The following is a 12,778-nucleotide window of genomic DNA, read 5'->3' as shown; positions in this document are numbered from 1 at the left end:
GCGGCAGACATCTTTCTAGAGGAGGCATTGCTCAGAAGCATATCGCTGTATAGATTTTCATGTATGCATCGGGAAAACCTGGACAAGTCGTCCGTTCGCTCTGCCACCATGTCAGCGGCTGCGTGTTCCCCGTCAGTTTCGAAATGCTCATTGGCATCCCCACCACACGCTATAAATCACCACCACGCGCCATAAAAGAGAGCCGGTATTTTTTCTGCATTTAAAAAGAAAGAAAATGCCTGGCAACTTCAGTCAATATTTACTTTTGGCATTGTATTAATTTCTTTCTTGTTAACGGCGGCGCGCGTCGCGAGATTTAGGTTCACACCTGGCGGTTACTGCGCACCATCATTTGGTGTGGAGATGCTGGGTTCTTAACAGGCACGTGTTAACAAGGTTTGACTCTAACTAATGCCCGCAGTGGCGTGCTCCACGTGATGAGCTGGTGCACTGGAAAAATATTCCTCAATAATAACAGCACACTATAAATGAGTACAAGAGAAGGCGTGCACACAAGTGCCAATTATCAACTGGAAAATTTAACGAGGAGACAAGTTCATCTTTGTACATTTTTGCCATGTGCAATAAATATTCATACTAGAAGAGATTAAATCAGACTGCGGATGTCTTCAATGCTGTGGAAACCCTTGATGGCTCAGTCAGGTTTGATATTTGCCGCATAAGCTTCGCCGTGTGTGGTTGGCTGGCCGCCAAGATGTTGAGAAAGGTAAACCATATGTCATCGCTCTGTAAAAAATTAAGGGGAAAAACATGAAGAATGTAACACTTAAAGTGATAGAAAAACAATTTGTGTGGTACTCATTTCCCTTAGTGCAATGGAAAGCATACAAATCAGAGAGTCATGGAATGGTAACACGGAAAATGCAGTGAAACTTTTTCTAAAAGATTTTCTTTTTAATCTGCAGTACTGATGAAGTCGTACAAGCAACACATGCTTCAAACAATGGAAGGCAAGCACGACTGTGATTATGCGCTGGCAAGCAAGCCAGGCATTATATAGAAGTAGTGTTTATCAACCCTGTGCTGCTGTGGTTCATGTTTGAATGCTGTGGTGCATTGCTCATGCATGCGTGGCGGCTTATTAACGTGTGGATGCCTAATAACATACAGATAGTAAGTTTAAGCACAAATTATAGTGCACCTAAACAACAGCAGACTACATACAGCAATCCGAACGACTCCTCCACGCAGCACAAAGGCTTGTCCATCAGGCCACATGAAGTACCAGTTCTTATGACTTTTAAATGCAAATACAAGTTATATTCAAATCACAAAGGGACTGCTCGATTCCACCACTATAATTCAAGGCCTTTCCATTTCCACTACGGTCTAGTCATACAATGTGGCCGGCTGTCAGTCCCTTTAAACAAATACTGAATGTCGCCACTTGATTGTGTTATCATACTGAGCAGTGCAAAAAGCTGAAACAAAAGTGCGACCTCAATCAGCGCACAGCTGCTTTTGATTCCTTCTTGAACTTTTTTTTTGGCCACAGCACCGAAAAGTGGATGAGGATTTCCATTCATGCTCTGCCTGACTTTGCAATCATGGAAATATGATTTTTTATCTTCCCATCGTTTACCCAAACCAGTGGTCGCATGCACTAGCAATTCCGCGATCCCTAAGCAGATCCTCAGAACTTGAACTTAAAGGAGCACTGACACAAAATTTCGAAGGTGAGATAATGAGTGAAATAGATGTATGTGGAGCCGTACACAACGTCTACGAAATATCAAGGGCCAATATAGCCTAGAACATATTTAAAATCAATTTTAAAGTGCATGCCGCGCGACTGAGCGATATGCGAGCGCTTCGCGACGCCGACATCAACGCGGGGGATGCGTAAACAAACCTACGTCACGAGTTTGTGCTGGCTGGTGGCTGGTTGTGCCCTTGCGCTTGTGCCGTGCTACCTGCTATTTCTTCCTCCGTGCCTGCGGCTTTGCGTGTGCTAGTTGTGTCCTCTTCAGCTGTTCTTTCGTCGTGCCCGTTGGCAGATGTTATGGTCCGCTCACGCTACCGGCTAGCTTGCCGCAATGGCGCGGTGCCGCAGAACGTCGGCCGTCGCCGCACGCGCGAGAGCTGTCCAACTTGCACGGCAAGCTTCGCCGGCGAGGCATTCGCGCCTCCGAAAAACATGGCAGCACTGCCAAAAGCGGTTGTCGTCCACTTCGAATCTATCAAGTGGCCGCCGTGCGCTCTGTAACGTGTAAGTTCCGAACTGATGCTTCCATTTGCTTTAGATTCATGTCCTCAAGCTTCGACAGCAATGTATTCGTCCCGATTCGGCGCCGTTTTCGAGAGCCATAGTCAAATAATCGATGCTGTAAGCTTAATGAGTCGAGATGGGCGCTTCCGAATGCTCGGAGGACATATATTATGCGTTTGTTAGTTGTTTCTAATCCTCCATAGCTGGCGCCACTTGACCTGGTTCGGCGCCATGGAGGAAGGCTTACCCTCATCTAGGAGAAGCAACACGGATTGTTACGTGCATTTTCTTTTTGCCTGTCCTCATTGTTAAGTTTTTTTACAAGCCTTCACCAACATCACCGGCCTTGCTACTTGGCGAAATCTAGCAACGGGCACACCTTGCATCGTCCGAATATCTGCAGATAACCTTCGTTAGTGCAGCCAAGCGAGGAGACCCTTCACACATTTCCTGCTCGCAGAATATCACATTCAGATGACCGAAGTACAACACCCATTTTGCCTTCTGAATGTTTCATCACATCCCTTCATCGCCCCATCTTTTACATACCATGTGAATACAGAAAATAAAGGAACATTTTCTTTTCCCAACATTTCGTGAAGATTTCGTAGCCAGTGCACTTCAAGAGTAGTATTCCTTCCTCCATGTTCAGCGCCCACCGCACCTACGTTCGCGCGCCGCCTACGTCACAATTTTACGTGTTCACGTGGCCAGCTGTGTTTTCCCGGCTTCCGGAGGACGCTGTCTAGCTTGGTACTCTTTGAAACCGAAACTGCGACTGGGCGCTCTAAAAACGTCTCTAAATAAATAACCGTCGCGCACTGGCGCAAACGAGGTTTGCAGCCGTGATAAGTGGATCATAAGCTATCTATTGCAACAAAAAAAACAAGGTGCAAAATTTTTGTGTCAGTGCTCCTTTAAGAGAAAGCAATTGTAAAAGTAAATTTTTTTCAACTTGTGCTCCACCACGCAGTGCCAATATATTAGAATTAGAGATGTACGAATAGCAAAATTTTGGGCGCAAAGCGAATTCGAATACTGAAGTGTGAGTGTGAATCGAATCGAATATTTTTCGAATATTTCTCGAATATTTCTAGAATACTTTTCGAATACTTCGAACCGAAATTTCAGAAAAAAATGCTGGAGAGGATTTCTAAGCATATTCTTATGAGATAGCAACATGAAAGTGTTTCTTTTCACTAGGTTGAAGCGCAACGAAGAGGCCGAATTGTATTTATGTACATGATTTGGTGCAACCAAAGTGTTGCCGACAACACATTACACGTGGTAGGCAAAGATGCTATTTCCTCAGCCTCTCCTCCTCTTTCAACTTCTGTGGAAGCCCAACTGATGTGGCAGACAAGGGTCTGCTCTCTTCAAGTCCGGAGTTCCAAATCTGCCTCAAGGACATCAATATATAATAACATCTGAAATTTTGGATGCTAAAAAGCTTCGGCGTCCGATTTTTCGGACTTCTTGTCCAAAACAGCATTAATTGAGCCCCCACCTCTGCCGCATCTTTCACCTCCTTGTTGCAACCAGCGTTTTCTTGAGTTAATACACTTGCGACCGTAGCGGAGCTTGAAAGGCAGCTTTGCCGCAATGCGGGGGCGTGATGAGGTGAAGCATATTGAAAATCTAGGGACCACTTCTAATCGGACGTTGACTGTGTCTTGGCTATGTTCGACCGTTGCGGAGCTTGAAAGGCAGCTTTGCCGCAATACGGGGGTGTGATGAGGTGAAGCATATTAAAAATCTAATGACCACTTTTAATCGGACGTTGACTGTGTCTTAACTATGTTAAACCGTAACGGAGCTTGAAAGACAGCTGTGTGATGAGGTGAAGCATATTGAAAATCTAGGGAACACTTCTAATCGGACGTTGACTGTGTCGTGGCTATGTTCGACCGTAACGGAGCTTGAAAGGCAGCTATGAGAGTGTGATGAGGTGAAGCATATTGAAAATCTAGGGACCATTTCTAGTTGGACGTTGACTGTGTCTTGGCTATGTTCGACCGTAACGGAGCTTGAAAAGCAGCTTTGCCGCAATACGAGATGTAATGAGGTGAAGCATACTAAAAATCTGAAGGGGTCACTTTCAATCTGACGTTGACTGTATTTGTCTTTGGGAATTTCGAATAGTTCGAATAGTAAAATTCCAGTCCGAATCGAATCGAATAGCAAACACTATTCGAAAAATATTCGAAATTCCGAATATTCGCACACCCCTAATTCGAATCATGTCATGAGGTTCAATTTTTTCCAAATTTCTTGTTATTTTGTGGAGTTATCACTCAGTAAAGGTTCTCAAAATTTTTTAAGTTCAATCTCTGGCTTCCTTAAAATACAACATGGTCCACCTTTGCCAATAACAAGTTAACTAGGCACATGAAGAAGCCACCGAAATTCATGGTGCCAAGGCTGGTGTACACAACATTCTTTTAAAAAAAAAGTTAAAAAAAACCACAGGATTCAAACTCGCACCGTAGCAGTCAAAAGTACTACAATGCTTTTAGTGGGCTGCCCCATAAATCCCATATGGAAAAAAGCATCTGTCAGGGCAGTTTCATTCATCACCATTGACACTGAAGCGTGAAATGCCCAAATGATGCCGTGTTCACGAGGAATTATTAACACGCCACATGGGCTGGTGTCCATGTCACTTACACTGGAAATTTCGTGGGGCTCGATGTTATGAGTGTGACAAAGTGTCAAAACAGCCTCCTTGACAGCAGGTTGCCACCACAGCGCCACGGGACTGTAACTGTCGCTCAGAGGAACGCCTGCCGCTTCCAAGACTTTTGGTGACAACTTCGGGCCAACAGCAATTGCGCCCTTCCAATCACCAGCGAGTGCCAAGCCAAGCCAGGTCACTTGGTTGTTGAACTCGCTGATCATTGACTTTAACCAAGGGCGCTCAAAACACTCTCTTACTTCTTCAAAAAACTCCAATAGGCTGCCAGGAAAATGAACAAAGAAAAAAAATAAGAGACTGATATAGAACTGCCAATCTACCAACTTGCAATATGAACATATGAACTTGCATATGAATAACTTGCAATATGAACAACATATGAAACATCAACATGCTAAGTATAATGCAAAATACTAAAAAAAATTGTGTTTTATTTATTTATTTATTTTTTATTTATTTATTTTCAATACTGCTGCTCTCAGCTAAGAGCGTAGCAGGAGGGCAATACAGAAAGTCAGGAAAATATACGAAATGTTTACAGCATAATAAACTATGCAAACGAACGTAGGAAAAAGAAGAGGTTACAATAATATATTACAACAACAAACAGTGGTTACATAAATACATACGATCAACTTGCATACATTTATCAAATCACTCAAGTGACACTGTGTTAAGGTTGAACACCATTTGTACAATGAAGCAGTAATATATCACATCCCATGAAAAGTATTTTCAGGCAAAGAAAAGAGGGAATTAGCCTGTATGTTTTCCTAGCTGCGCCAAGGGGAGGCAACCGACAAGTGCTAATGGGGGATAGGAGTAGGCAGTATGACATCTGATTGGGACAATACTAGCTGTGTGTACCTTCAATTTTATTGGCGAATTCCGAGAACGATTTAGTGTTTGCGATAGATGGGTGTAATTGATTCCATTCCCTAATGGCAAGTGGAAAAAATGAATGTTTAAAGGTTTCATTACTATATGAATATTCTGTTAGTTTATTTGCGTGCCTTTGACGCATAAGTCGAGATTCGGAAAACGAAATGTATTTGGACAGAATGTATAGTTATAACGTGCTTTCTGTCGTAAAAATTTTCAAGTAGGCTCTGCAAAAATGCAAAAAAAAAAGATAAAGGCACATCTCTATACGGTCAGAAAGAATGATCAGTGCGATAGAAAGATATCTATGTTGTAGCAGGTTCATGAAGCTTGTTCCTAAGCGTCCAAGTAAGGGGGACAATACTACAATTGCTGAGATACATTCCTTCTACAAGTGGGTGCACTGCTGTGTGTAGGCTCATTTAATCGAGCTGGCCTGAAAAATTGGGCTCTTGTAGAATTGGTTACCAATTAATAATTGTATTCTTCCAAAATCAATTTTGCCCTAAAACTGGAACCAAGTGTAACATGAAAGCCATTGGTAATAAGAAAGATGATTGTATATGTACCCTAAGCTCCAAAAATTCTGACATTTTATAACAAAATCAAAGTTGGCAGACATGCTCACGACAATAGTTTGAGGCACAAACGTGATTACCTATACTCTCTGTTTCCTGTAGGCTCCACATGCAATGGCAGGATATTGTTCCATGTTTTCTTAAAGGGACTGACAATTGATTTTTCTCGACCCATTTTTTTACAGCGCAACAAAAAGCTTACCCTTTGCTGTGTTGGTAGCTGCAGTAGTTTAATTCGAAAAGCACGTAGCTACTTTACAGGCAGTGTTTTTCGATCTGAAAGGCTCTAAACCTGGACGTACCTTTCCTCCAGCAATGCTGAGAATTGATAGCGACGCCGCCAGCCCTTCTTGCGATTTGTGAAAGCTATCGTTGTTCTGCTTTCGCAGGAGTTCCTGTAACTATGCTTAACCACCTTTATTTAGAGCCTTTCAACTATTTTTGAAAATAACAAGCTGTTACAATCAGATGATGTGGCATCATACATCTTCCCTGTATTTGTACTGCGTTGTGTGTGCATGCGTTCAAGGTTGCCCGCGCCTGTGTCATGGGTGGCTTGTCCCGGCGTCATTACTCTCTCGATGCACTAGCCAAGCCAAGTCATCGAAAACGTCATTACTCATATGCGCGGCTCTGCCAAGTAGCAGAGCATGTCATTTCTGAGATGAAGCGCAGGTAGCAAAACTTTGTCGCTCCAAAATCTTAGCGACATGGAAACTGCATGCACGGTTGCACGAGACAGCTGAAGACGCGCTGACGAGATCATTACGTCATGCGAAGGCAGCGCCACTTTAATGCATACTACTAACGCAGGCCTATATGTACGTTTTTATGAAGTAATACCTTTTAATATAAAGAAACGAACAATATTTCAATACTAACAAAAAATAGTCGACAGAGTACAGCAATCAACGGTCACGTGGCCGGGTACATCGGATCGTTCATGTTTTTGCCGCCAGAGGTGCCACAAGTCATTTTTCGCGACTTTCAATTAAGAAATAAAAATATAAATCCACCTCTCACGAAAAAAACAGGGTTGGTTTAAGTCAATGCAACGGAAAATCTTTCCATCAGTGGAGTCATCTCATTTCATGTTCTGGGCAGTAGTCGGTCCCTTTAAGCATCTTACCTGCCACCATAACATGTTCTACATTACAACATGAATATGAGTGGCACTGTTAGCTTTCCACTATGGTGTGAGAATTGAAAAGCCTTCTGTTTCTTCAAGACTTCATCATTTCGTATCGAAATTGGATGGTTGTGCTATTGCCAATATCAATCAATAAAGATGCAACAGAACATTTACCGCAGTGAAATTTAGCTCACAGTGAATTCTGTAAAAATCTACAATGTGGGGATAGTCTCATGAAAGTGAAAATTTGTCAACCACCAGCAGATCAGAGTAGGATGAAGAGGTAACGCTGCTCCCTCTTGCTACTCTTCGTGTGGACGACAATTGTGCCCTTAATTTCGCAGTCGTAAAGCCATACCAACCAGCTCAGTCCCATACCCTTTTAAAGCACATAGTATACTTGTGCTTCCATGAATACAACACACCTTTGTTGCGTTGCGGATATTATTTCTTTCATCATTTTTTTTCAGGAACTGCTCTTTCCTCCTGCTCACCTTATGTACATTCTGCTGACTCCATCGATGAGAAGAATGTTGCGTGAGAAGACTGAAAGCACTAGAAACTGCCACTCAGGCAGGCAAATCAGCGCGACTCCTGATTTCCTGAACACATCCAGTCTCTATAAAAAATGGAAGAAACAGAAAGCAAGAGTTTTTGCCAGTTGTCACTAGTACTGCAAATCCATGCACTCCAAGAAGAGAGAGCGTGTAGGTGTGCCCCAAGCTAAGCAACAGGAACCGAAACACGAAATCCTTGAATTACTTTCATTGCTTTTGTTACGTTTATGGGGCCCCTCCCTGCATGCTGGCTGTATCCAGTTGCTTCAACCAATACCTACAGGTAGGCTTGTGCAAATATTACTTTTCTGGTTCGAAGTGAAGTCAAAGCAAATGTTAATCAGTACAGAATAATTTCGAAGCAAATTGGAATAGTAACAGGATTTAAATGGTACTAGGGTGCAAGCTGTATGCGTTAATATACGTTATGTTTTAACATTTGCGATACTTAAGCTATATACTTACACGCTTTCGAACTTTAAAAAAAATGGCCGAGGTGCAGGCAATATGCTCACTTAACTATGAAGTGCGGCTTCATGGCAGTGTGGATTTTCCATGAATAAGCGGTTTCACACCATAGCAACTGCACGCTGCAACGAAACCCCCTTTTCAGGCGAGTTCCATGCTGTAAAATATGTCTATTCGTTTGTTTTGAATACTTTGAAACCTCACAAAGCTTCAATTAGTGTCGAAGTGAATGCAAATACTGTAATACTAATACTATTCGTTTAAATTTTAGAAGCACTCGAATATTCCCACATGCCTACCACCATGTATAGAGTCAAACCTTATTATGACAAAACCACATTCAGCACAAAAATACCTTCATTATATGTAGTGCCTAGAATTTGTTATGTGCTGATATTGGTGAGAAATATCATAGAAGATGTGAAAGGTAAAAACAGCGCAAAAATAGACGAGACGAATGGACAACAACACAGGACGAGCGCTGACTAACAACTGACTGTCCATAACACTGAGCAAAGAAGAGATTAACTATTTCTCATGTGCCTAGGTGCAATCTCAAGTGTAATCTTGTTGATTAACAGCTCTACCCTTTCTATCGTGACGAATAACTTGAAGTCCAAGTGACTTGTTTCCCCGCCTTTTCCTTTTTATTGCAATGAAGCAATAAATCAGTCAGTTGTTAGGCAGCGCTCGTCCTGTGTGGTTTTTCGTTCGTCTCGTCTATTTTGCGCTGTTTTTACCATTCACAATGTGTGACCAACTAGCCCAATGAAAAAGACTTCTGGGATTATAGATGTGCTTCATTATACAGCTGAACCCAGCTGTATCAAACCTGGATACATTTTGAATCATGCTGAATATCAATCAGTTGCAACATCCAACTGGAAATCCAATGCAAAAAGTACACCACTGTATTACACATATACTATTGAGTTCCCGTTCACCTCTAGATTCAATGTTTTTAAAATTTTGCACTCCTCTGCGGCCCTGTGAGTACACTTCTCCTAGCTTCCTGGAATCTCTTGCATCATCAACCTGTTCTGGCAGACACGGTCAAACGAGGCACTGAATATGAAAGGCAGCACTATGTGCCATGGAAAAAGATAAGCAAGGTGCTTGCCTTGAAGTACGGATGGCTTGTGCAGAAAGGTGCCTTCTCTGGACTATGTAATCGTGAATTTGCCTAGCAAGCTTCACTGCAACACATCCATGTAATGCAGTGGCAGAAATAACCATGCAGTGAAGCAACTTAGATTGAGAACGCAGTGAGCAATGGAAAGGAAAATGATAGGTGTAACCTTTAAGGTACAAGAAGAGAGCAGAGTGGGTCAGGGAACAAACAAGTGTTGAAGACATCTTAGTCGAAATCAAGAAGAAGAAATGGGCACGGGCAGGGCATGTAGCGTGTAGGCAAGGTAACCGCTGGTCATTAACAGTAACTGAGTGGATTCCAAGAGAAGGCAAACGCGCAAGGGGGAGACAGAAAGTTAGGTGGGCAGATGAGATTAAGAAGTTTGCGGGTATAACATGGCCACAACAAGCACAGCACCGGGTTGATTGGCAGAACATGGAGAGGCCTTTGCCCTGAAGTGGATACAGTAAGGCTGCTGCTACCGATGATGATGAAGCATACTACGAGGAACTTACATCTTTCAGTATCAATATACAGATACGTAGACATTTCTATGATCAAGAGCAAAAAGCTTGTCGACGAAAAACTACACCGACAAAAGGGGCACAAGACTGACAGGAAAGACACTCTTTCATGTCAGTCGTGTGTCTCTTTCATCAATGTAGTTTTTCATCGACAAGCTTTTCGCTCTTGGTAATAGACATGTCACACCAACTAGCCCAACAGTTCATGCTTCTACGAATACTCAGAACTACAGCAGACTCTAATTTAATGGAACCTGAAGGGACCAGGAAAATGTGTTCTGTCTATAGGGAGTTCAGTTTACTGAGAGAGGAGCAGGGTTGCAGAATTTAAGCACAAAACCAATCATACCGCAGGCAGTTGTTCCATTTAAGCAGCAATTCTGTTTAAGAGATTTCCCTTTATTGAAAGTCTACTCTATTTTCTAACCTCGTTAATATTTGATACATCCGGGTTCGACTGTACTCACTACGTCGTATTGGTGACAAAGAATGTAGAGTTACTTCATTATATACGTCATCATGACGTCGAGGTTCAACTAGAATATGTACAGAAGCCCATACGTTTCTCCTTTATCACAGCCCCCGTTGCCTGGTGCATATCCAGAGGCATCTCTATACACCAAATATACCTGAGTTGTTCCGATCAACTGCTGGCTACATGTGTGCTGCGGGAATCCAATTTTATGGAAGCACCATGCCTATAACATCTGCTCACTCCGAGCCAGAGAAGCTCCTCAGAGAAATGCACAAACTCTTTATCTTTGAATATTTAGCTGTTTCTTGGACAAGTACATCAGTAAAATACTATTCAGAAACAAATGCTACTGTAATGCAATGATCTATGCAATGCACTCGTTTGTCTGCATTGCCCAAGCCAGGTAAGGAGCTCCTTGAGAACCGTGCTCATTTCTTTATCACTGTCGTTATGCCTGTTGTTAAAAGAGAAAATTGCCATCCAGCCATTTGTAGCAGAAAGTTACAAGGACGTCCATAAGTATTTCCCCGAAAGGAAGACCTCCTAGGTGAAGAAAAAAAAAATTAGCGCAGCTTGCACTAAGTCGTGGAAGGCTGGGTCACAGCAGAGCTGGTGGACACGTGTCAGCTTCTCTCGTTAACCATGTGTACAGAATGCTTGGGCGGTCATTGAGCGCGTGCCGGTTCCTAATGATGATAACTTTCTATCTATGACACACGGCAAACCTTGACCGTAACAGCTTTGCTGTAAAATTCCTATAGCATGCATGTGCCACAGAAATTTGGCAGATCCCACTACATTTGAGCTCCTCTTGTTAACCATCTGCACAGAATGCTTGGGCAGGGATTCAGCGCGTGCTGGTTCATGATGATGATGATAATTTTCTATCTAAAACCTAACCTAAGGTCAACGTTTTTCTGGGGTGGCTGCTCTACCATTTGAGCTAGCCAGGAGGCTTGCCAACTGCTAGCCTCCCGGTTAGCTCAATTGGTAGAGGAATCAACTCTGCTCACTGTCTGGCTAAGCCACTGGACTGAAATGCAAAGCTGTTGATCTTGGCTTCTTGTGATCACAAACTGTGTTCTGTGCGGCAATAACAGCCCACATGGTGAGTGAGCAGTTGACACCCCTGAGTCAGGTAATAAGTACAATCAGTTTGTTCAAATCACTTTTGGCAGTGCAAGCATTGTGGCCCAGGGCACATAATCATGCTGCAGATTTTTGTATATCTTGTGTGCCAGTAGTAAAAAAATAAAAATCAATAAAAGGTAGTAATATGTCAGACATAGCACGTTGAAAACGACCAAAGTACGCTGAGATCACACTGGTGTGCCCAGAATCTTGGGGGCCTTAATGTCTGCAAACTTAATATTCTGCTGACATTAGATTAGTATCATCATCGTCACTGTATCCAACCAGAATGTAATCCTGTGTACTTGGATACGCCCCTTTGTGAATCATGGACACACTACGCTACTATTGACAATAAAGGTTGAGTTTTTACAAGGCAGCAGTCATTGAAAGGGTCAATAAGATATATGTGGGAGAAAGTGTGCGTACTGTGGCAGTTGACAGAAAATTTGTGGACTGTGGAAGTTTCACACTGTCAGCTGTAGGAAATTATTTCGTGTTGTATAAGAGCAGCGATGTCTCGGATGTCGGGCTCACCATGTGGTAAAGCTCAAAGACAGGCACCAGAATCTCGACGAGCCTGTCTGGGTGAAGTTCCACTAGTGCCATGCCGATGCGGTTAAGCTCCGATACAAGGTGCGTTAATGCCTTCACGGTTCCCTCCCCGTAGGTCCTCTCGAACACAAAGTCCCTGCAAGAGGAGAGAGAGATTAATAATCTTTAATGAAAATTCCGGAGAGGTTAGCCTGGTTTGTCGCCTGGCTTGCTACTACGGGTGTCGGGTGATGGCTATGGTATTTACAATGAATCACATATACACACAAACGGTACGTACAGTCACATACGCAAGAGGACAGAGTTTTACAGACAACCATACCAGAAGAAACGATACATTACCACGCAGCATTCATTACACAACAAATAGCAGTCAAATTATTTTATCGAATAACGGGACTGAAAGAGAGTTCCAGAAT

The 12,778-nt window shown here is 42.8% G+C and overlaps 1 protein-coding gene across 1 annotated transcript in view; it reads right to left on the bottom strand.

Moving 5' to 3' along the window:
- Positions 1-496: 496 nt before the first annotated feature.
- LOC119383152 (centromere protein I) overlaps positions 497-12,778 on the bottom strand; it is a 37,426-nt gene continuing 25,144 nt past the window's right edge. Inside the window, exons 13-16 of the mRNA XM_037651169.2 lie at positions 12,342-12,495; positions 8,012-8,136; positions 4,898-5,186; positions 497-747 (exon numbers count right to left, since the gene is read on the bottom strand). Of these exons, the coding sequence (XP_037507097.1) occupies positions 613-747; positions 4,898-5,186; positions 8,012-8,136; positions 12,342-12,495 (703 nt within the window). The 3' untranslated portion in view covers positions 497-612. The remainder of the gene's footprint in view (positions 748-4,897; positions 5,187-8,011; positions 8,137-12,341; positions 12,496-12,778) is intronic.

Source organism: Rhipicephalus sanguineus, chromosome 2 (genome assembly GCF_013339695.2).
Source record: "Rhipicephalus sanguineus isolate Rsan-2018 chromosome 2, BIME_Rsan_1.4, whole genome shotgun sequence".
Classification (NCBI taxonomy): domain Eukaryota; kingdom Metazoa; phylum Arthropoda; class Arachnida; order Ixodida; family Ixodidae; genus Rhipicephalus; species Rhipicephalus sanguineus.
The sequence above is the reverse complement of the archived record's forward strand: the minus strand, read 5'-3'. Positions and strand labels throughout refer to the sequence as shown.